The following is a 26419-nucleotide window of genomic DNA, read 5'->3' as shown; positions in this document are numbered from 1 at the left end:
TAAAATACTCTGAAGTATTATATGAAGGTATCATCAGCACAATGTATTTTAAGTACTAATTTGGGAAGAATGGCTGCTATGACTGACGCATTAATACATTATCAGCATTTGGAGCGTGTAACTCCTGTAGGGTACTTAATTCATTAATATATAGAGGGAGGTGGGTAAATAGAAGAAGACAAGATGATGATGATGAAGATGTACACTGACAGCAGTCTTACACATTACATTATCATTTTCTACATGTGTTCATTTTGCTATAACTTACCATTGCTTTTGTAACAGTGCATCACTTACTATCCCGGGTTTGTTTGTGTAGCATTGGGGGGGGGGGGTTGATATTATTAATTTGAGTTGCAATGAGCTAATTTTCTTAGTTTTCTTTGTATTTTGCATGTAAATGGAAAGCACTGTAAATAAAGAGCTAAACTATCACTCGAGCTAAACTATCTCACAATTTCAAGTATATTTTAAAGTTATGGATTCATAGTAGCTTACAGTTATAGTACAGGGCAAATTCTAGTATTATTGATGATAACTGTTATTAGGGATCTCCTCTGTGGCTGAAGTCTGTAGTTCAACCACCGAGGGGCAGTAAAGTGAAGTCCATGTCAACGACCTGAGAGGTTCCCTCTGTTAAAACTGGACCTCATTTTTGTCAGCTTTAAGACAAATGCTTCTTTTATGCTATTAAACCTGTTGAACGCAGTGCTGCACAGCTTACAGAATGATGTTTTCACCTGACAAAGTCAATCGTTTTATAGTGGCAGTGGTATAGCAATGTTCTGGACCAAAATGGCCAAACTTGCTCTTCTTTTCTTCATAAGAAAGGTGGGGGGGGGGGAGGAGGAGAAGATCATTTTTAAAACAATAATTACAATAAAGATGAAAAAATATATATAGTATGAATAGAAATATATTTGTCCTCTGATGTCTGCAGGTACAGAGGCACATTTTGGACAAACAGTGATTGAGCTGATTAAAGAGAAAATGAACCTCATCCTGTTGGCTGCAGCAGAGGAAGCTGCTGGTTCTGTTGGTCTTCCTCACGTAAGATGAAACTGATCTTGAAACTGGTTTCACTTCTCTTTCTGACCTCAGTAACCGTGGCAACAGACAGGCACCACTGATGAACCATGACAACAGACAGGTTTCAGTGCTATAGATAAAAGTGTCATGTTTTACTGTATTGTAAATGTTTGATCAATTGTTGGTGATTAAACATGTGCAATGAAATCAGTTTATATTTACAATAAGTTACCTGATATGAAGTGTAAAGATCAAGATGCACTAAAACATTACAAAATGAATGAATCATTTTCAATTTCTATTCATTTTAATTCTGTTAATCTACTTGAGGATGATTCAAACAGCCAGCGGTCCCAGCAGTGAGGGGGAAACACCATGACGTGATGAGGACAGCTACACTTCACTGACTCTGTGTGTTTGCATGTGTGTCCTGCCTCTCTGCTCCCAGACGTTAAGAGGACAGTGTTGATCAGCGGCTGTCCAGGCCTTTCAGAGCAACTGACACGCCGGCAGCACAATGATGATGTCACTGCTTCTACTGCTGGCCGCCCTGGGGCTCCTTGTTCAGGGTGAGACTCTCTCGTGAACACTTTGCTTCAGGATGCAACCAGGTTCACCACAATGATGTTCTGCTGTGACGGAGAAACACTGAAACAAGCAGCATTGACCTTCTTCCATCTATTCTCCGTGTTAAAGAAATGAGACTCTTCTGTTTGGATGTTGATCATCTTTCTCCAAACTGGATTTGTCTCAATAACCCTTCTCCTCTTGTTCATGTTTTCCAGGTTCATCGAGAAAAAACATTGTGTTTCAGCCTCGTGAATCTCGAACTGTCTGTATCAGCTGTAACACCAATACAAATGTTGGTGGTTACCTCAACTGGTACTTTCAGAAACCCGGAGAAGCCCCTAAACTCCTGATTCATACCGCTACAATCCGTCAGTCTGGAGTTTCAGATCGTTTTAGTGGAAGTGGATCTGGGTCGGACTACACTCTGACCATCAGAGGAGTTCAGGCTGAAGATTCAGGAGTTTACTTCTGTCAGCAGGGTTCCAGTCCGTTCACACGGTGATACAACATCGTACAAAAACCTCCCTCAGCTGGAGACGACCTGATCTGACCCAACAGCTGCACTGAAACTAAAACAACAGAGGTTTGACTAAATTAAATGTAGTCAATAATAACTCACTGTGAACATTTTAACACTAAATATACTGTATCTAACTAAAAGTTATACTTTTAACACTTTCATTAAAACAGAGTTTGAAACATTTGCTGCACATTAAAGTTAACCTCTGTTGAAGAATGACTTCAATTCTTTGATGAGTTTAATCCATGACTATAATAACACATGAACACAAAAACTGTAAATATGATTTATTTATGTTATATCCAACCATTTTTGCAGAAACTCAAATATACTCATTGTTGAAATAAATAAATTACTAATCATGTCTGTAACATGTTTCAGTCATCTTGTGTGTTTTTTATTCCAGCAAACAAATTCATTTTAAGACAGAAACCAGAAAGGATTTCATGGAATATGTAAATCAGTAACATTTTAATTATTTTATCATCTCTTTTAATTGTCTTTGTGGTTCTTCAGCAGTAGCAGTTTGTAAATAGTTCCTGTTTGTAGATCACACTCATTTTATATCTCATTATGCTGATGACATACTGCTATTTACATCAGATTTACAAACTAGTTTTCAGACTTTTTTTGTGTGTTTTTTGGATTAAAAAACCCTGCAACAATAGAGTCCTTACCATTAACACATTTCAGTAATAAGAGATGAATGGATGATTTTTCATTGAAATGTACCTATCAAAGGTTTATTATCAGAGACATTTTCAATCATGAAGTCATTCATATTGAGTCTGAGAACCAGTTTTGGAGTTAACTACGACCATCACTGGTTTGTACAATTTAAAGTGAGGAGTTTTGTCGAAGTATATAAAGTCTAAACTCTGGATATACATTACGTGATATTAGACATTCTTTGTAAAATCATCACGGAGACATTACAACATCTTTGATTTAAAACAGTCACTGACAGCATGAAGAGAAAATGTATTAAGACGCTTTGATAACAATAAACATGAAACCAACTGATTTGATGAACTGGTCTTTATTATCTGGAAACACTGAAATAACATTGAAACAATATTGTTATTAATAATATTGTTACTGAAACATGTCAAATGAAAGAGAGAGAGAGTCACAGAGTGCAGACTGAGAGCAGTAGCAGAGTAAAACCAGCAGCAGAGTCCCAGTGAGTCGGGTCAGGACTGGGAACACTGGTCTCTCCTCAGTGTCTCTGAGAGCGGAGCCTGGGAGCCCTGGGTGGCCTCGCAGGTCACAGAGCCCACCTTCCCCCACTGGTCTGCAGTTAGCCTCAGGGTGCTGCTCCAGCTGTAGTGGCCGTCCTTCTCCAGCACCCCGGGGCTCCTGCTCTCCTCCCAGCTGCTGCTGCTGCTGCTGCCGTCCACCTTCCAGGCCAGACTCCAGTCTGAGGGGAAGCCCTTGTTGGCCAGGCACATGAGCGTGGCCTTCCCCTTATCCAGCTCCTCAATGGAGGGGGGCAGCACCGTCAGGGTGGGGGTGACTCGACCCACTGCAGAGAGAGAGAGAGAGAGAGAGAGAGAGAAGATTTTTTCGAGAACCTTCTCGTCAGTGTTTCACTTCCTCTCTGAGCTCAGTAACCATGACAACAGACAGGTTTAAGTCCTAAAGATAAAAAGTTCAGAGTGGCCTTTTGTTCCGCAGATGTATTAATGTTTAATCTGCAAACTACAAAACTACAAGTTTTTTTGTTAAAAAATATATTGCCTCAAATGAAAAATGTCAGCTTTACATTGTTTTACACTATTTAAAAAATATCTTTTATGACAGAAAAGACCTCGGTGGTGTGTGTTTGACTTTTTCATTCAAAATGAACATTGTTAACTACTGAGTTACATATGAAAACTCATCAAGTCAAAGTCATACATCATGTTGGTTAAATATAGCAGTAACGTTTTAAGATATTCATTTGGGACATACAGTGTGTGAACATTTTTATTCTTTGAGAAAGATCCAGTAAAAACCTATAAAAAATACTTAATTACAATATTTTCTTCTGACCTGATCTTCTGTAATATCTGGAAACAGTTAAAATTTAAATTCCAGTGAAACGAAATGTTTAACTGAAGAAGATTTTAGTCAGTTTGAGGACAAAATGTGACGCATTCAAGAATCACTGCGATTTTATTAAAATCCAATTCTCAGCTACATTATTGCAGTAATGAAATAAATAAAGAATAAATATAGAATTTGAGTTATTGAAGGAGTCAAATGTACTTACAGTTAACATCCAGTCTGGTTCCTCCACCAAAAGTCCACCACAGTGATACAAAGTCATTGAGCCGCCGTACAAAAACCTCTGACTGTAGAGAGACACGGCTCTCTGACTCTGACACAAACAAGCTCACCAAAATTAGATTCTGTTGCTCAAATTCTGTCAGATAAAATGAAAAGTGACAATAACACAGAGCCCCAGATTTACAGAATGTATGTTTTTATTACATATATATTCATTTAAAATCAAATCTATATTCATATTTTAAATCAACAAATTTATATGAGACAAAACATTTTGAAACTAACTTTGTCCACGAACATGAAGCCAGAATCATATAAAATGTGTATTAAATCATTTCTAATCAATAATCTGATGAAGTGATTGATCCCTTGATTAACAGCATCATCAGAGTGATCCAAGTCCCTGTTGGAGTCAGTCAGAGCATTTCCATAGAGAGCCACTTTGCATCAGCAGCTCCATGCTCCAGTGCTCTGGGAGAGTTTATAGTCCTGAGAGTTGAACACTGGATGACTGACAGCTGTCCTTCATGACAACAGAAGCCACAGAAATCCTCCTCATCAAAAACATGACTTTGACCTCCGTCCTCATCTGGACTCTCCTCTGCTGCTGCTTCACAGGTAAAGTCCAGAGAATCAAACCGCTCTCCTCTATGAACATCCGTCCCTCTGAAATGAAGCCCACAAAACCACGACGCTGCTTTATGTTGTTGTCTCTGTGTCCTCAGAGTCCAGAGGCCAGGTCACAGTGACTCAGCCTGGAGCAGTGAGCTCTGCTCTGGGAGGCTCCGTCTCCATCACATGTAGGACCAGTCAGAATGTTCATGTTTGGAGCAACAACCACCTTTTAGCCTGGTACCAACAGAGAGATGGAGAAACTCCTAAACTCCTCATTTACTATGCTAGCACTCGAGCATCAGGGATTCCAGGTCGTTTTACAGGCAGTGGATCAAACTCTGACTTCACTCTGACCATCAGTGGAGTCCAGACTGAAGATGCAGCAGTTTACTACTGTCAGGGTGAATTCTATATCAACAGTCAGTATGTGTTCACACAGTGAAAAAGCGTCGTACAAAAACCTCCCTCAGTCAGACTGAACAGAAACTGAACTGACTGCTGCAGCTGGAAGCTACTGCAGAGACTGATACACTTCACTGAGGACACACACACACACACACACACACACACAGATGATTCATGATGTTCATTATGTCTCTACCAGTTTTCCTCCTGAAGTTCAAACAGTCCTCCTCAACAACCTGAAAATTTCCTCAAATGAAGAGAACAGTTCCAGTGAAGAAGCTCAGTCAGACCATTAAAATCCCAACAACAGCAGAGTCAGCTCCTCTAATGTAGAGACACAAACCAAATTCACAATAAATGAAACATCAAACACTGACGCTGTCATGACCAGAATGTCTTCTGGGACATGAGACAACAGCACATGTCACTGAAAAAACTGTGACAGTCATTACTCAGAGAATTGAATTTAGGTCTGGACACATACAGTAGACGTCTTCACAGGTCCAGAATATTGGACCCCACCTGCATCGGACCTCTGGTAAACCTACCCGAACCTGACGTGCATTAATTACTGTGTAAAAAAGAGAGATCGTCTGTCAGCAGGGTTCCAGTCCGTTCACACGGTGATACAACATCGTACAAAAACCTCCCTCAGCTGGAGACGACCTGATCTGACCCAACAGCTGCACAAAACAACAGAGGTATCTAACTAAAAGTTATACTTTTAACACTTTCATTAAAACAGGGTTTGAAACATTTGCTGCACATTAAAGTTAACCTCTGTTGAAGAATGATTTCAATTCTTTGATGAGTTTAATCCATGACTATAATAACACATGAACACAAAAACTGTAAATATGATTTATTTATTTTATATCCAACCATTTTTACAGAAACTCAAATATACTCATAGTTGAAATAAATAAATTACTAATCATGTCTGTAACATGTTTCAGTCATCTTGTGTGTTTTTTATTCCAGCAAACAAATTCATTTTATGACAGAAACCAGAAAGGATTTCATGGAATATGTAAATCAGTAACATTTTAATTATTTTATCATCTCTTTTAATTGTCTTTGTGGTTCTTCAGCAGTAGCAGTTTGTAAATAGTTCCTGTTTGTAGATCACACTTATTTTATATCTCATTATGCTGATGACATACTGCTATTTACATCAGATTTACAAAATAGTTTTCAGACTTTTGCAGTTTTTTAGTGTTTTTTGGATAAATGGATGAATGGATGATTTTTTTTTTTAAATGTACATATCAAAGGTTTATTATCAGAGACATTTTCAATCATGAAGTCATTCATATTGAGTCTGAGAACCAGTTTGGGAGTTAACTACGACCATCACTGGTTTGTACAATTTAAAGTGAGGAGTTTTGTCGAAGTATATAAAGTCTAAACTCTGGATATACATTACGTGATATTAGACATTCTTTGTAAAATCATCACGGAGACATTACAACATCTTTGATTTAAAACAGTCACTGACAGCATGAAGAGAAAATGTATTAAGACTCTTTGATAACAATAAACATGAAACCAACTGATTTGATGAACTCGTCTTTATTATCTGGCAACACTGAAATAACATTGAAACAATATTGTTATTAATAATATTGTTACTGAAACATGTCAAATGAAAGAGAGAGAGAGTCACAGAGTGCAGACTGAGAGCAGTAGCAGAGTAAAACCAGCAGCAGAGTCCCAGTGAGTCAGGTCAGGACTGGGAACACTGGTCTCTTCTCAGTGTCTCTGAGAGCGGAGTCTGGGAGCCCTGGGTGGCCTCGCAGGTCACAGAGCCCACCTTCCCCCACTGGTCTGCAGTTAGCCTCAGGGTGCTGCTCCAGCTGTAGTGGCCGTCCTTCTCCAGCACCCCGGGGCTCCTGCTCTCCTCCCAGCTGCTGCTGCTGCTGCTGCTGCCGTCCACCTTCCAGGCCAGACTCCAGTCTGAGGGGAAGCCCTTGTTGGCCAGGCACATGAGCGTGGCCTTCCCCTTATCCAGCTCCTCAATGGAGGGGGGCAGCACCGTCAGGGTGGGACGGACATCACCTAGGAGACACCAATCAGCTTAGAGGACGGGGACCACACAGCTGTCAATCAACCACCAGACACTTGGACACCTTCACTGTGTGAGAGCTGATTTTCTCCTTTAAGGAGTTTCTGTCAGATGGTTTTTCTGCTCCACCAGTCATTCACTCACACATTGTTTCACTTCCCTTTAAGAAGCCTCTCATGCATCTCAGCACAGAGAGAATCATCATACAGGACGACCTGAAATATATCAAACTACACTGGAAATAAAAGGAGCACGTTTGGCAAAAGATCTCAACTATACATAACTTTAAAGTATTCAGTGGAAACTTGAATAAATACAGAAAATGAACTGACGACAATCAAATGTTCTTCGTGTACATTTAAATCATCATCAGCAAACAGTTGAAAAGATTTTCAAACAGGATTTGAGACAATATATGACACAATAAAGAGATCAGAGATTTTACACATGTTCAAATACCCGTCTTTATCTTCACTCTGTTCAGTTTTACTTGAGCACATTTGAATTCATCATAACAACAGTTATCATTGTGGTGTAAAATGTAAAACTAATCCTGGTGATTAAAGTTTGATCTTTTCTCCACTTGAAGCTGTTTAAACTTCAGTGTGACAGGAATGTGTAAAGACAGTTTAGTAAAGCTGCTCTGAGTCAGCCTCCATGATAAAGGAGGAGAAATAAAGACATGAAGACTAAAAGTGTTCAAACAAGATATATTTATCTGCCTCCAACATCCAAAAAGTGGATTTAAAACATTACTTTACAATATTTTATTGAGTATTTGTGCAGAAACTTACTTCCAACATCCAGTCTGGTTCCTCCACCAAAAGTCAACCACAGTGATACAAAGTCATTGAGCCGCCGTACAAAAACCTCTGACTGTAGAGAGACACGGCTCTCTGACTCTGACAGACTGAACTGAACCTACAAGCCCTCAAGATGCAACTTTACCATTAAAGATGGAAGTAATGATTGGTCCTCCGGATTAATATTTGATATTTATTACAATGAGTTTTTGAATTTATATTGTTGAAGTGAACTTTGTCTCTCAGTGCAAAATATTTCTGTAAAAATTATACATTAATATAGAAAGTCAACTAGTTTTCTGGCATGCTGAACATAAAGGAAGAACAACAGCTACTGAAGTAAAAGAGGTTTTTAAAGGTTTGACTTACTTCCAACATCCAGTCTGGTTCCTCCACCAAAAGTCCACCACAGTGATACAAAGTCATTGAGCCGCCGTACAAAAACCTCTGACTGTAGAGAGACACGGCTCTCTGACTCTGACACAAACAAGCTCACCAAAATTAGATTCTGTTGCTCAAATTCTGTCAGATAAAATGAAAAGTGACAATAACACAGAGCCACAGATTTACAGAATGTATGTTTTTATTACATATATATTCATTTAAAATCAAATCTATATTCATATTTTAAAGCAACAAATTTATGAGACAAAACATTTTGAAACTAAATTTGTCCACGAGCATGAAGCCAGAATCATATAAAATGTGTATTAAATCATTTCTAATCAATAATCTGATAAAGTGATTAACAGCATCATCAGAGTGATCCAAGTCCCTGTTGGAGTCAGTCAGAGCATTTCCATAGAGAGCCACTTTGCATCAGCAGCTCCATGCTCCAGTGCTCTGGGAGAGTTTATAGTCCTGAGAGTTGAACACTGGATGACTGACAGCTGTCCTTCATGACAACAGAAGCCACAGAAATCCTCCTCATCAAAAACATGACTTTGACCTCCGTCCTCATCTGGACTCTCCTCTGCTGCTGCTTCACAGGTAAAGTCCAGAGAATCAAACCGCTCTCCTCTATGAACATCCGTCCCTCTGAAATGAAGCCCACAAAACCACGACGCTGCTTTATGTTGTTGTCTCTGTGTCCTCAGAGTCCAGAGGCCAGGTCACAGTGACTCAGCCTGGAGCAGTGAGCTCTGCTCTGGGAGGCTCCGTCTCCATCAGATGTAGGACCAGTCGTGTGGCTGACAGCTGTAGCAGTGCTCACTGTTTAGCCTGGTACCAACAGAAAGATGGAGAAACTCCTAAACTGCTGATTTACTACACTAATCAGAGAATGTCAGGGATTCCAGGTCGTTTTACAGGCAGTGGATCAAACTCTGACTTCACTCTGACCATCAGTGGAGTCCAGACTGAAGATGCAGCAGTTTACTACTGTCAGAGTTTTCACGTTATCAACAGTCAGCATGTGTTCACACAGTGAAAAAGCGTCGTACAAAAACCTCCCTCAGTCAGACTGAACAGAAACTGAACTGACTGCTGCAGCTGGAAGCTACTGCAGAGACTGCTACACTTCACTGAGGACACACACACACACACACACACACCAAGCCAACCTGGGAAAGTTAATGAGCAAAGTCTTGGTCATGACCTTTGACCTCAGCTTCATACTGGATCACAGCCATTTCAACTACATCCAGTTCAAAGAAAATATGAAGACTCAGATCAACATCCGACACTTTCAGAATAAGGTTGCCCAAAGAAATCCTGCACATCCCTCAAATTAAAAACAACTTTATTTTGATTATATAAACTCATGTCATCTGAAGAAAAGTTAAATATCAGTTGGAATCATAAGAAGGCAAAAGACGTAAGAGAACTACGTCATATAACTTTATATTTATACAATTATAACTGCTTATATATATAAATCATATGCAATAACACATTCTCTCTTACTTGCAACAAAAAAACAAATACATTGAGAAAGCTCACTGTTGATCCTGGAAACAGCAGTTGGCAAAACATCATCCACTAATTGTTGTGGAGCTTTCAATCATATCACATGATCTTCTTCAGCAGATGGAGTCGCCCATATTGTCACTGAATTGAAGGTTTTCACATTCCTTGAAGCATTTTTGGGACTTCTTGTCCATGTTTGCCTACAAGCAAAAAACATTCCATGACAGCAGGGTGAACTCGGTCTGCTGAGGAAGATCATGTAATTCGCTCCAAAGCTCCAGAACAGCTACTGAATGGACCTTGTGGTTAAATAGTTTTGAGTGTAAAGCATCAACTTTGTCAAATCTCATCTTTTAAGTCAACATGGACGAGAAGGTGAGACACATTACTGCTCACAGCTGTTACCACATGGAGTTGAGACAAAGAAATCTATCCAACTGTAACCAACGATGACCTCCATGTTTTCTGGCTCTGTCCACATGTCCAAAACGTCTGGTTGGAGTTTCTCGAGGAAGCTATCTGAGATCCTCGGCCTCAGCATCCCCTCGTGACTCATCACCGCTTTACTGGGTGAAATCTCAACATTACAAACACCTAAACATGTCTAACCCACATTAATATTAATATCACTAATCATTGTCATAAAGGACCATATTACCAAACTGGAAAGACAGAAAACAATGTCCCCAAATCACTGGATTGGTTTACTACCAGACTTTTCAATATCCTCTACTTGTAAATATGTAAATATGTAGGACAACGCTCTCGGCAGTGAGGGGGAAACACCATGACGTGATGAGGACAGCTACACTTCACTGACTCTGTGTGTTTGCATGTGTGTCCTGCCTCTCTGCTCCCAGACGTTAAGAGGACAGTGTTGATCAGCGGCTGTCCAGGCCTTTCAGAGCCACTGACACACCGGCAGCACAATGATGATGTCACTGCTTCTACTGCTGGCCGCCCTGGGGCTCCTTGTTCAGGGTGAGACTCTCTTGTGAACACTTTGCTTCAGGATGCAACCAGGTTCACCACAATAATGTTCTGCTGTGACGGAGAAACACTGAAACAAGCAGCATTGACCTTCTTCCATCTATTCTCCGTGTTAAAGAAATGAGACTCTTCTGTTTGGATGTTGATCATCTTTCTCCAAACTGGATTTGTCTCAATAACCCTTCTCCTCTTGTTCATGTTTTCCAGGTTCATCAGGTCAAAAGATCCTGACTCAGTCTCCTGGATCTCAGTCTGTTGTTCCAGGACAGACTGTCTCTCTCAGATGTAAAGCCAGTTCAAGTGTTGGTACGTGCCTCAACTGGTACCTTCAGAGACCCGGAGAAGCTCCTAAACTCTTGATTTACTGGGCTACAAACCGTCAGTCTGGAGTTTCAGACCGTTTTAGTGGAAGTGGATCTGGGACTGACTTCACTCTGACCATCAGAGGAGTCCAGACTGAAGATACAGGAGATTATTATTGTCAGCAGTGTAACAGCTGGCCGTTCAGAAATAGAGACACTTTAGACGTTTGACTGACAATGAAGTCCAACACATTAACACTAGTTTGAATATTAGAATATTTATGACTTTTACAGATAATTCTTCAAGTGTTTTAAGTGTAATTTGAAATTTATTTAATTAATATTGAAGTTTAGTTTTCAACAAACATAAACACATCACATTTTAATGAGCTTGTGTTCATAGTAAAACACACAAGTTGTGTTATATTTTGAGATCACACTGCTGATACTGATACTACCATGTTATAATATGCTGATGATATCCTACTTCATAATTCAAATACTTTGTAGTTTACTCGTATTCAATAAACTTCATGAACACGACTAAAACTGTTTCAACATGAGAGTTTCTACCAATGGCACCCTTCATCTATAAAACACATACAGTTCATCTGATTTACATTTAGATTTTTTGGGAGGCATTTCTTGTTATTAGACAATGAAAGCTGAAGATAGACAGGAGAGGTGGGAGGATGATGCAGCAAAGGGCCCGGGCTGCGTTAAGGACTCAGCCTTAACAGTACGCGCTCGACTAGGTGAACTACTGGGGCGCCCCTGAAAGTTCATTCTTGACCTTTTATCCCTCAATGTCCATCCACTGGCCTGCTAGCTTTCAATCATACCACTTGATCTTCTTCAGCAGATGGAGTCACCCAGTTGTCTTTGAATTGTAGATGGGTTAGGGTTACGTTTCATCCCGATTTGTTCCACTGTGGCACAAGAAGTGTCTGACACACAACTTTGTAACAGCAACATGATAGTCAGTCAGAGCATTTCCATAGAGAGCCACTTTGCATCAGCAGCTCCATGCTCCAGTGCTCTGGGAGAGTTTATAGTCCTAAGAGTTGAACACTGGATGACTGACAGCTGTCCTTCATGACAACAGAAGCCACAGAAATCCTCCTCATCAAAAACATGACTTTGACCTCCGTCCTCATCTGGACTCTCCTCTGCTGCTGCTTCACAGGTAAAGTCCAGAGAATCAAACCGCTCTCCTCTATGAACATCCGTCGCTCTGAAATGAAGCCCACAAAACCACGACGCTGCTTTATGTTGTTGTCTCTGTGTCCTCAGAGTCCAGAGGCCAGGTCACAGTGACTCAGCCTGGAGCAGTGAGCTCTGCTCTGGGAGGCTCCGTCTCCATCAGATGTAGGACCAGTCAGAATGTTTATTATAACGGATACCACCTCTTAGCCTGGTACCAACAGAGAGATGGAGAAGCTCCTAAACTCCTCATTTACGCTGCTACTTATCGAGCATCAGGGATTCCAGGTCGTTTTACAGGCAGTGGATCAAACTCTGACTTCACTCTGACCATCAGTGGAGTCCAGACTGAAGATGCAGCAGTTTACTACTGTCAGAGTTTTCACGTTATCAACAGTCAGCATGTGTTCACACAGTGAAAAAGCGTCGTACAAAAACCTCCCTCAGTCAGACTGAACAGAAACTGAACTGACTGCTGCAGCTGGAAGCTACTGCAGAGACTGCTACACTTCACTGAGGACACACACACACACACACACACACACACACACACATCATGTCAGCAGGTGGATTGAATGTTTCACCATTGTTGCTTTAACCACCAATTAACATGAATCAAAAGAAGTTTTGGCAGAAATCAAATGACTTTCTCTCATCACAGCTTCTCACCATCCGTTTATATCTCATGATGATCTCAAGTTCTTATCTTATAATGAACTCAGTTCTCTTCCAGTGAATTGAAAGAAGCCAACCTGGGACAGTTAATGAGCAAAGTCTTGTCATGACCTTTGACCTCAGCTTCATACTGGATCACAGCTATTTCAACTACATCCAGTTAAAAGAAAGTATGAAGACACAGAACAGCATCAGAACCTTCATTATCAAAGATGACCCAAACAAAACCTGTACATAATTCAAGTCACACTAAATATTATTTTTAAACGACAAACTTCTGTTATTTACAGAAAAGGTCAATATCAACTGAAATCATAAAAAGACTAAAAACACAAGTGACCTCTTTGATGTAACTATGTCGACACATATTTATATATAACTGCATACATATAATCCGAAAGGCATTTTGCAAAAACACATTTTCTTTTACGTACAACTCAAATACATTAAGACTGAAAGTTCTGTCTTTTTTTCTCAAAGATGATTTATTTGATGCATTTTTGCCTTTATTGGACAGTGACAGCTGCAGAGAGAGAGAGAGAGGATGACTGTGCCCATACTGTGCTAGTTATTGTTTACTCATTGTGTCGAACCAGTCAACCTGTGTGAAATCTGGAGTCGCCAATTCGTTCTTAAATTATGGATATAAACCTACTTTGAGGCCATAGTAACCTTTGACCTTTGACTCAACAGTGTCACCCATTCAGTGTCCAACCAGCTGTGAAATAAGGTCATCAACTCTTGAGTTATGGCCAAAAACGTTGTTTGTATTTGAGGCCACAGTGACCTTGACCTTTGACCTTTGACCACAAAATAGTAATCAGTTCATTCTTGAGTCCAAGTGGACGTTTGTGCCAAATTTGAAGAAATTCCCTCGAGGTGTTCATGAGACATGGGACGGATGGACGGACAACCAGAAGACATTATAAATGAATGTGTGGTGATCACTGCATCTCTTCCTGTCTCAACAAATATTTGCTTTGTGATGTATAAATAAAATAGATTTGACTCGACTTTGTTAAGCTTTGCTGTTCTTCTTCTGCTGTGTGTCTCTCAGTGTGTGAGATCATTGAGAGTAAAATTCCTTGAATGTGTTCACGTGCTCGACCAATAAAGCTGATTCTGATAGAACACAAGGTTGTAGCCACGGCAGCAGATAATGCTTCAAATATGGATGTAGCTGCAAAGAAGCTACAAATGCTAAACCGTGGATGCTTCACACAAACATCTTCAACCCGGCAGCACAATGATGATGTCACTGCTTCTACTGCTGGCCGCCCTGGGGCTCCTTGTTCAGGGTGAGACTCTCTTGTGAACACTTTGCTTGAGGATTCAATTTTCAATTCAATTCAATTCAATTTTATTTATATAGCGCCAAATCACAACAAAGTCATCTCATGACACTTTACAAAATAGAGCAGGTCTAGACCGACTCTTTATAATGTTATTACAGAGACCCAACAGTTCCCACCATGAGCAAGCACTTTGGCGACAGTGGCAAGGAAAAACTTCCTTTTAAGAGGCAGAAACCTTGAGCAGAACCAGACTCTAGGTGGGCGGTCATCTGCTTTGACCGGTTGGGTTTTAGGGAGAGAGAGAGAGAGAGAGACAGAGACAGAGAGATAGACATAGAGACACAGATAGACAGACAGACAGACAGACAGATAGGTAGGCAAAGATGTATGGCAGCACTAACAGTAGAAATAGCTGTAATATTAGCTGAGATTAATAATAGCAGCTTTAATAGTAACAGAACTACGACTAAACATAATAACTGTAGTGATGAGAGTCAGGCAGGCCCATGGCAGCAGCACCCAGGCGTACCAGGACCACGATCCACAGCGACCTACGAGTCGACAAAGCACAAAGAAACTCCGGGGAAGAAATAAAGTTAGTAACATGCATTGGACTGTGATGAATGTGCAAAGATGAAGAGGGAGAGGAGGAAAGCTCAGTGCATCATGGGAAGTTCCCCGGCAGTGTAGGCCTATAGCAGCATAACTAGGGGGCTGGTCCAGGCAGGCCTGAGCCAGCCCTTAACTATAAGCCTTATCAAAAAGCAAAGTTTTAAGCCTACTCTTAAAAGTAGAGAGTGTGTCTGCCTCCCGGACCCAAACTGGGAGCTGATTCCACAGGAGAGGAGCTTGATAGCTGAAGGCTCTGGCTCCTGTTCTGTTTTTGGAGACTCTAGGAACCACAAGCAGCCCTGCATTCTGGGAGCGCAGTGCTCTAGTGGGGTAATAGGGTACTATGAGCTCTTTAAGATATGAAGGTGCCTGACCAGTAAGAGCTTTGTAAGTCAGGAGAAGGATTTTAAACTCTATTCTAGATTTTACAGGGAGCCAGTGCAGCGAAGCTAATACAGGAGAAATATGATCTCTTTTCCTGGTTCCTGTCAGTACACGTGCTGCAGCATTCTGGATCAGCTGGAGAGTCCTCAGGGACTTATTGGGACAGCCTGATAATAAGGAATTGCAATAATCCAGCCTAGACGTGACAAATGCATGGACTAATTTTTCTTCACCTGTTTGAGACAGGATCTTCCTGATTTTTGCAATATTACGGAGGTGAAAAAAGGCAGTCCATGAAGTTTGTTTTACGTGGGAGTTAAAGGACATGTCCTGATCAAAGACAACTCCGAGATTCCTCACGGTGGCGCTGGAGGCCAGGGCAATGCCATCTAGGGTAACAATATCCTTAGATACTGTGTTTCTGAGGTGTTCAGGGCCAAGAACAATAGCTTCTGTCTTGTCTGAGTTCAACATCAGATAATTACAGGTCATCCAGGTCTTTATGTCCTTAAGGCATGCTTGGAGCTTGGCTAACTGATGAGGTTCTTCTGGCTTGATCGATAAATATAGCTGGGTATCATCTGCATAGCAATGAAAATGTATGGAGTGTTTTCTAATAATATCCCCTAAAGGAAGCATATATAAAGTGAATAGTATTGGTCCAAGCACAGAACCTTGTGGAACTCCATGACTGACTTTGGCGTACATGGAGGATTCATCGTTAACATGTACAAACTGAGATCGATCTGATAAATACGACTTAAACCAGCTTAGTGCGGTTCCTTTGATGCCAATTAAATGTTCCAGTCTCTGTAATAGGATATGATGGTCAATGGTGTCGAATGCAGCACTAAGATCTAACAAAACAAGTATAGAGACAAGTCCTTTGTCTGATGCAGTGAGAAGGTCATTTGTAACTTTCACCAGTGCCGTCTCTGTGCTATGATGAGCTCTGAAACCTGACTGAAAGTATTCAAGCAACTTGTTGTCATGTAGAAAATCACACAGCTGGTTGGCGACTGCTTTCTCAAGAATCTTGGAGAGAAAGGGAAGGTTAGATATAGGTCTATAGTTGGCTAAAACCTCTGGATCAAGTGTGGTCTTTTTAAGAAGAGGTTTAATCACAGCAACTTTAAAGGACTGTGGTACGTAGCCTGTTAATGAAGACAGAATGATCATGTCTAGTAAAGAAGTGCTGACTAAAGGTAAAACCTCTTTAAGCAGCCAGGTTGGGATGGGGTCTAAGAGACAAGTTGATGGCTTAGATGAAGAGATAGTTTGAGTAATTTGGTGAAGGTCAATGGGAGAAAAGCAATCTAAATATACATCAGGTTTTACAGCTATTTCTGAGATTCCTGTGTTTGAAGGTAAGATACCACCTGAAGACAGGAGGTGATCAATTCTGTCACTAATAGTTAGAATTTTATCATTAAAGAAGCTCATGAAGTCATTACTGCTGAGGCTTATAGGAATACATGGCTCAATAGAGCTGTGACTCTCTGTCAGCCTGGCTACAGTGCTGAAGAGAAACCTGGGGTTGGTGTAAGGATGCAACCAGGTTCACCACAATGATGTTCTGCTGTGACGGAGAAACACTGAAACAAGCAGCATTGATCCTGACTCAGTCTCCTGGATCTCAGTCTGTTGTTCCAGGACAGACTGTCTCTCTCAGATGTAAAGCCAGTTCAAATGTTGGTACGTGCCTCAACTGGTACCTTCAGAGACCCGGAGAAGCTCCTAAACTCTTGATTTATTCTGCCACAAACCGTCAGCCTGGAGTTTCAGACTGTTTTAGTGGAAGTGGATCTGGGACTGACTTCACTCTGACCATCAGAGGAGTCCAGACTGAAGATACAGGAGATTATTATTGTCAGCAGTGTAACAGCTGGCCGTTCACACAGTGAACGTCGTACAAAAACCTCCCTCAGCTGGAGAGGAACTGATCTGAATCAGCAGCTGCACAGAAATAGAGACACTTTAGAAGTTTGACTGACAATGAAGTCCAACACATTAACACTAGTTTAAATATTACAATATTTATGACTTTTACAGATAATTCTTCAAGTATTTTAAGTGTAATTTGAAATTCATTTCATTAATATTGAAGTTTAGTTTTCAACAAACATAAACACATCACATGTTTTAAATGAGCTTGTGTTCATAGTAAAACACACAAGTTGTGTTATATTTTGAGATCACACTGCTGATACTGATACTACCATGTTATAATATGCTGATGATATCCTACTTCATAATTCAAATGCAATAAATTCTTCTCAGACTTTGTAGTTTACTCAGATTCAATAAATGTTATGAACACTACTAAAACTGTTTCGACATGAGAGTTTCTACCAACGGCAACCTTCATCTATAAAACACATACAGTTCATCTGATTTACATTGAAATATTTTGACACGCTTTAATTTTTAGATTTTTTGGGGGGCATTTCTTGTTATTAGACAATGAAAGCTGAAGATAGACAGGAGAGGTGGGAGAATGATGCAACAAAGGGCCAGGGCTACGTTAAGGACTCAGCCTTAACAGTACGCGCTCGACTAGGTGAACTACTGGGGCGCCCCTGAAAGTTCATTCTTGACCTCTGAAAAAGCAAAGCAATCTTCCCTCAATGTCCATCCACTGGCTGGTGTGGAGCTTTCAATCATACCACTTGATCTTCTTCAGCAGATGGAGTCATCCAGTTGTCTTTACATTGTCGATGTTGAAATTCCCATTCCTCCGAGCATCTTTGGGACTTCTTGTTCACATTTCATCCCGATTTGTTCCACTGTGGCACAAGAAAAGTGTCTGACACACAGCTTTGTTACAGCAACCTGATAGTCAGTCAGAGCATTTCCATAGAGAGCCACTTTGCATCAGCAGCTCCATGCTCCAGTGCTCTGGGAGAGTTTATAGTCCTGAGAGTTGAACACTGGATGACTGACAGCTGTCCTTCATGACAACAGAAGCCACAGAAATCCTCCTCATCAAAAACATGACTTTGACCTCCGTCCTCATCTGGACTCTCCTCTGCTGCTGCTTCACAGGTAAAGTCCAGAGAATCAAACCGCTCTCCTCTATGAACATCCGTCCCTCTGAAATGAAGCCCACAAAACCACGACGCTGCTTTATGTTGTTGTCTCTGTGTCCTCAGAGTCCAGAGGCCAGGTCACAGTGACTCAGCCTGGAGCAGTGAGCTCTGCTCTGGGAGGCTCCGTCTCCATCACATGTAGGACCAGTCAGAATGTTCGTGTTTGGAGCAACAACCACCTTTTAGCCTGGTACCAACAGAGAGATGGAGAAACTCCTAAACTCCTCATTTACTATGCTAGCACTCGAGCATCAGGGATTCCAGGTCGTTTTACAGGCAGTGGATCAAACTCTGACTTCACTCTGACCATCAGTGGAGTCCAGACTGAAGATGCAGCAGTTTACTACTGTCAGAGTCAACACTATATCAACAGTCAGTATCTGTTCACACAGTGAAAAAGCGTCGTACAAAAACCTCCCTCAGTCAGACTGAACAGAAACTGAACTGATACACTTCACTGAGGACACACACACACACACACACACATACACAGATGATTCATGATGTTCATTATGTCTCTACCAGTTTTCCTCCTGAAGTTCAAACAGTCCTCCTCAACAACCTGAAAATTTCCTCAAATGAAGAGAACAGTTCCAGTGAAGAAGCTCAGTCATACCATTAAAATCCCAACAACAGCAGAGTCAGCTCCTCTAATGTAGAGACACAAACCAAATTCACAATAAATGAAACATCAAACACTGACGCTGTCATGACCAGAATGTCTTCTGGGACATGACACAACAGCACATGTCACTGAACAAACTGTGACGGTCATTAGTCAGAGAATTGAATTTAGGTCTGGACACATACAGTAGACGTCTTCACAGGTCCAGAATATTGGACCCCACCTGCATCGGACCTCTGGTAAACCTACCTGAACCTGACGTGCATTAATTACTGTGTAAAAAAGAGAGATCTTCTGTCAGCAGGGTTCCAGTCCGTTCACACGGTGATACAACATCGTACAAAAACCTCCCTCAGCTGGAGACGACCTGATCTGACCCTACAGCTGCACTGAAACTAAAACAACAGAGGTTTGACTAAAATTAATGTAGTCAATAATAACTCACTTTGAACATTTTAATACTAAATATACTGTATCTAACTAAAAGTTATACTTTTAACACTTTCATTAAAACAGGGTTTGAAACATTTGCTGCACATGAAAGTTAACCTCTGTTGAAGAATGACTTAAATTCTTTGATGAGTTTAATCCATGACTATAATAACACATGAACACAAAAACTGTAAATATGATTTATTTATTTTATATCCAACCATTTTTACAGAAACTCAAATATACTCATAGTTGAAATAAATAAATCACTAATCATGTCTGTAACATGTTTCAGTCATCTTGTGTGTTTTTTATTCCAGCAAACAAATTAATTTCATGACAGAAACCAGAAAGGATTTCATGGAATATGTAAATCAGTAACATTTTAATTATTTTATCATCTCTTTTAATTGTCTTTGTGGTTCTTCAGCAGTAGCAGTTTGTAAATAGTTCCTGTTTATAGATCACACTTATTTTATATCTCATTATGCTGATGACATACTGCTATTTACATCAGATTTACAAACTAGTTTTCAGACTTTTGCAGTTTTTTAGTGTTTTTTGGATAAATGGATGAATGGATGATTTTTTTTTTTAAATGTACATATCAAAGGTTTATTATCAGAGACATTTTCAATCATGAAGTCATTCATATTGAGTCTGAGAACCAGCTTTGGAGTTAACTACGACCATCACTGGTTTGTACAATTTAAAGTGAGGAGTTTTGTCGAAGTATATAAAGTCTAAACTCTGGATATACATTACGTGATATGAGACATTCTTTGTAAAATCATCACGGAGACATTACAACATCTTTGATTTAAAACAGTCACTGACAGCATGAAGAGAAAATGTATTAAGACACTTTGATAACAATAAACATGAAACCAACTGATTTGATGAACTCGTCTTTATTATCTGGCAACACTGAAATAACATTGAAACAATATTGTTATTAATAATATTGTTACTGAAACATGTCAAATGAAAGAGAGAGAGAGTCACAGAGTGCAGACTGAGAGCAGTAGCAGAGTAAAACCAGCAGCAGAGTCCCAGTGAGTCAGGTCAGGACTGGGAACACTGGTCTCTCCTCAGTGTCTGTGAGAGCGGAGTCTGGGAGCCCTGGGTGGCCTCGCAGGTCACAGAGCCCACCTTCCCCCACTGGTCTGCAGTTAGCCTCAGGGTGCTGCTCCAGCTGTAGTGGCCGTCCTTCTCCAGCACCCCGGGGCTCCTGCTCTCCTCCCAGCTGCTGCTGCTGCTGCTGCCGTCCACCTTCCAGGCCAGACTCCAGTCTGAGGGGAAGCCCTTGTTGGCCAGGCACATGAGCGTGGCCTTCCCCTTATCCAGCTCCTCAATGGAGGGGGGCAGCACCGTCAGGGTGGGACGGGCATCACCTAGGAGACACCAATCAGCTTAGAGGACGGGGACCACACAGCTGTCAATCAACCACCAGACACTTGGACACCTTCACTGTGTGAGAGCTGATTTTCTCCTTTAAGGAGTTTCTGTCAGATGGTTTTTCTGCTCCACCAGTCACTCACTCACACATTGTTTCACTTCCCTTTAAGAAGCCTCTCATGCATCTCAGCACAGAGAGAATCATCATACAGGACGACCTGAAATATATCAAACTACACTGGAAATAAAAGGAGCACGTTTGGCAAAAGATCTCAACTATACATAACTTTAAAGTATTCAGTGGAAACTTGAATAAATACAGAAAATGAACTGACGACAATCAAATGTTCTTCGTGTACATTTAAATCATCATCAGCAAACAGTTGAAAAGATTTTCAAACAGGATTTGAGACAATATATGACACAATAAAGAGATCAGAGATTTTACACATGTTCAAATACCCGTCTTTATCTTCACTCTGTTCAGTTTTACTTGAGCACATTTGAATTCATCATAACAACAGTTATCATTGTGGTGTAAAATGTAAAACTAATCCTGGTGATTAAAGTTTGATCTTTTCTCCACTTGAAGCTGTTTAAACTTCAGTGTGACAGGAATGTGTAAAGACAGTTTAGTAAAGCTGCTCTGAGTCAGCCTCCATGATAAAGGAGGAGAAATAAAGACATGAAGACTAAAAGTGTTCAAACAAGATATATTTATCTGCCTCCAACATCCAAAAAGTGGATTTAAAACATTACTTTACAATATTTTATTGAGTATTTGTGCAGAAACTTACTTCCAACATCCAGTCTGGTTCCTCCACCAAAAGTCAACCACAGTGATACAAAGTCATTGAGCCGCCGTACAAAAACCTCTGACTGTAGAGAGACACGGCTCTCTGACTCTGACAGACTGAACTGAACCTACAAGCCCTCAAGATGCAACTTTACCATTAAAGATGGAAGTAATGATTGGTCCTCCGGATTAATATTTGATATTTATTACAATGAGTTTTTGAATTTACTGTATATTGTTGAAGTGAACTTTGTCTCTCAGTGCAAAATATTTCTGTAAAAATTATTCATTAATATAGAAAGTCAACTAGTTTTCTGGCATGCTGAACATAAAGGAAGAAAAACAGCTACTGACGTAAAAGAGGTTTTTAAAGGTTTGACTTACTTCCAACATCCAGTCTGGTTCCTCCACCAAAAGTCCACCACAGTGATACAAAGTCATTGAGCCGCCGTACAAAAACCTCTGACTGTAGAGAGACACGGCTCTCTGACTCTGACACAAACAAACTCACCAAAATTAGATTCTGTTGCTCAAATTCTGTCAGATAAAATGAAAAGTGACAATAACACAGAGCCCCAGATTTACAGAATGTATGTTTTTATTACATATATATTCATTTAAAATCAAATCTATATTAATATTATATAGCAACAAATTTATATGAGACAAAACATTTTGAAACTAACTTTGTCCACGAGCATGAAGCCAGAATCATATAAAATATGTATTAAATCATTTCTAATCAATAATCTGATAAAGTGACTAACAGCATCATCAGAGTGATCCAAGTCCCTGTTGGAGTCAGTCAGAGCATTTCCATAGAGAGCCACTTTGCATCAGCAGCTCCATGCTCCAGTGCTCTGGGAGAGTTTATAGTCCTGAGAGTTGAACACTGGATGACTGACAGCTGTCCTTCATGACAACAGAAGCCACAGAAATCCTCCTCATCAAAAACATGACTTTGACCTCCGTCCTCATCTGGACTCTCCTCTGCTGCTGCTTCACAGGTAAAGTCCAGAGAATCAAACCGCTCTCCTCTATGAACATCCGTCCCTCTGAAATGAAGGCCACAAAACCACGACGCTGCTTTATGTTGTTGTCTCTGTGTCCTCAGAGTCCAGAGGCCAGGTCACAGTGACTCAGCCTGGAGCAGTGAGCTCTTCTCTGGGAGGCTCCGTCTCCATCAGATGTAGGACCAGTCAGAATGTTTATAATAATAACTACTTAGCCTGGTACCAACAGAGAGATGGAGAAGCTCCTAAACTCCTCATTTACTATGCTAGCACTCGAGCATCAGGGATTCCAGGTCGTTTTACAGGCAGTGGATCAAACTCTGACTTCACTCTGACCATCAGTGGAGTCCAGACTGAAGATGCAGCAGTTTACTACTGTCAGAGTGCTCACCATATCAACAGTCAGTGGTTGTTCACACAGTGAAAAAGCGTCGTACAAAAACCTCCCTCAGTCAGACTGAACAGAAACTGAACTGACTGCTGCAGCTGGAAGCTACTGCAGAGACTGATACACTTCACTGAGGACACACACACACACACACACACACACACACACACACACGTCATGTCAGCAGGTGGATTGAATGTTTCACCATTGTTGCTTTAACCACCAATTAACATGAATGAAGAGAAGTTTTTGCAGAAATCAAATGACTTTCTCCATCACAGCTTCTCACCATCCGTTTATATCTCATGATGATCTCAAGTTCTTATCTTATAATGAACTCAGTTCTCTTCCAGTGAATTGAAAGAAGCCAACCTGGGACAGTTAATGAGCAAAGTCTTGGTCATGACCTTTGACCTCAGCTTCATACTGGATCACAGCAATTTCAACTACATCCAGTTAAAAGAAAGTATGAAGACTCAGATCAGCATCAGAACCTTCATTATCAAAGATGACCCAAACAAAACTTGTACATCATTCAAGTCACACTAAATATTATTTTTAAATGACAAACTTCTGTTATTTGCAGAAAAGGTCAATATCAACTGGAATCATAAAAAGACAAAAGACACAAGTGACCTCTTTGATGTAACTACGTCTTCACATATTTCTATATAACTGCATACATATAAACTGAAAAGGCATTTTGCAAAAACACATTTTCTTTTACGTACAACTCAAATACATTAAGACTGAAAGTTCTGTCTTTTTTCCTCAAAGATTTATTTGATGCATTTTTGCCTTTATTGGACAGTGACAGCTGCAGAGAGAGAGAGAGAGGATGACTGTGCCCGTACTGTGCTAGTTATTGTTTACTCATTGTGTCGAACCAGTCAACCTGTGTGAAATCTGGAGTCGCCAATTCATTCTTAAATTATGGATATAAACCTACTTTGAGGCCACAGTGACCTTTGACCTTTGACCTTTGACCACAAAATAGTAATCAGTTCATTTCTGAGTCCAAGTGGACGTTTGTGCCAAATTTGAAGAAATTCCCTCGAGGCGTTCATGAGACATGGGACGGATGGACGAACAACCAGAAGACATTATAAATAAATCTGTGGTGATCACTGCATCTCTTCCTGTCTCAACAAATATTTGCTTTGTGATGTATAAATAAAATAGATTCGACTTGACTTTGTTAAGCTTTGCTGTTCTTGTTCTGCTGTGTGTCTCTCAGTGTGTGAGATCATTGAGAGTAAAATTCCTTGAATGTGTTCACGTGCTCGACCAATGAAGCTGATTCTGATAGAACACAAGGTTGTAGCCACGGCAGCAGATAATGCTTCAAATATGGATGTAGCTGCAAAGAAGCTACAAATGCTAAACCGTGGATGCTTCACACATACATCTTCAACCCGGCAGCACAATGATGATGTCACTGCTTCTACTGCTGGCCGCCCTGGGACTCCTTGTTCAGGGTGAGACTCTCTTGTGAACACTTTGCTTCAGGATGCAACCAGGTTCACCACAATGATGTTCTGCTGTGACGGAGAAACACTGAAACAAGCAGCATTGACCTTCTTCCATCTATTCTCCGTGTTAAAGAAATGAGACTCTTCTGTTTGGATGTTGATCATTTTTCTCCAAACTGGATTTGTCTCAATAACCCTTCTCCTCTTGTTCATGTTTTCCAGGTTCATCAGGTCAAAAGATCCTGACTCAGTCTCCTGGATCTCAGTCTGTTGTTCCAGGACAGACTGTCTCTCTCAGATGTAAAGCCAGTTCAAGTGTTGGTACGTGCCTCAACTGGTACCTTCAGAGACCCAGAGAAGCTCCTAAACTCTTGATTTATTCTGCCACAAACCGTCAGCCTGGAGTTTCAGACCATTTTAGTGGAAGTGGATCTGGGACTGACTTCACTCTGACCATCAGAGGAGTCCAGACTGAAGATACAGGAGATTATTATTGTCAGCAGTGTAACAGCTGGCCTTTCACACAGTGAACGTCGTACAAAAACCTCCCTCAGCTGGAGAGGAACTGATCTGAATCAGCAGCTGCACAGAAATAGAGACACTTTAGAAGTTTGACTGAAAATGAAGTCCAACACATTAACACTAGTTTGAATATTAGAATATTAATGACTTTTACAGATAATTCTTCAAGTATTTTAAGTGTAATTTGAAATTAATTTAATTAATATTGAAGTTTAGTTTTCAACAAACATGAACACATCACATGTTTTAAATGAGCTTGTGTTCATAGTAAAACACACAAGTTGTGTTATATTTTGAGATCACACTGCTGATACTGATACTACCATGTTATAATATGCTGATGATATCCTACTTCATAATTCAAATGCAATAAATTCTTCTCAGACTTTGTAGTTTACTCAGATTCAATAAATGTTATGAACACTACTAAAACTGTTTCGACATGAGAGTTTCTACCAACGGCACCCTTCATCTATAAAACACATACAGTTCATCTGATTTACATTGAAATATTTTGACACGCTTTCATTTTTAGATTTTTTGGGGGGCATTTGTTGTTATTAGACAATGAAAGCTGAAGATAGACAGGAGAGGTGGGAGAATGATGCAACAAAGGGCCCGGGCTGCGTTAAGGACTCAGCTTTAACAGTACGCGCTCGACTAGGTGGACTACTGGGGCGCCCCTGAAAGTTCATTCTTGACCTCTGAAAAAGCAAAGCAATCTTCCCTCAATGTCCATCCACTGGCTGGTGTGGAGCTTTCAATCACACCACTTGATCTTCTTCAGCAGATGGAGTCACCCAGTTGTCTTTAAATTGTAGATGGGTTAGGGTTACCTTTCATCCCGATTTATTCCACTGTGGCACAAGAACAGTGTCTGACACACAACTTTGTAACAGCAACCTGATAGTCAGTCAGAGCATTTCCATAGAGAGCCACTTTGCATCAGCAGCTCCATGCTCCAGTGCTCTGGGAGAGTTTATAGTCCTGAGAGTTGAACACTGGATGACTGACAGCTGTCCTTCATGACAACAGAA

At 40.5% G+C, this 26419-nt stretch overlaps 1 protein-coding gene and 3 gene segments (V, D, J or C); all 4 read right to left on the bottom strand.

Annotated features, from left to right (window-relative positions):
- The window catches only part of LOC139299140 (zinc finger protein 271-like), a 71042-nt gene that overhangs the window by 3161 nt on the left and 41462 nt on the right, over nt 1-26419 (bottom strand). The gene's annotated exons all lie outside the window — the stretch shown is intronic.
- Nucleotides 3140-4690, bottom strand: LOC139299193 (Ig kappa-b4 chain C region-like). The segment is given in 3 exon segments: nt 3140-3644; nt 4374-4455; nt 4676-4690. Coding segments are annotated over 3 exon segments (429 nt in total).
- Nucleotides 6967-10742, bottom strand: LOC139299192 (Ig kappa-b4 chain C region-like). The segment is given in 3 exon segments: nt 6967-7468; nt 8270-8396; nt 10635-10742. Coding segments are annotated over 3 exon segments (567 nt in total).
- Nucleotides 20689-22380, bottom strand: LOC139299191 (Ig kappa-b4 chain C region-like). The segment is given in 3 exon segments: nt 20689-21187; nt 21989-22115; nt 22372-22380. Coding segments are annotated over 3 exon segments (465 nt in total).

The sequence above is a fragment of the Enoplosus armatus genome, chromosome 16 (genome assembly GCF_043641665.1).
Source record: "Enoplosus armatus isolate fEnoArm2 chromosome 16, fEnoArm2.hap1, whole genome shotgun sequence".
In the NCBI taxonomy this organism is placed as follows: Eukaryota; Metazoa; Chordata; class Actinopteri; order Centrarchiformes; family Enoplosidae; genus Enoplosus; species Enoplosus armatus.
This window is presented reverse-complemented; position numbering and strand designations above follow the sequence as displayed.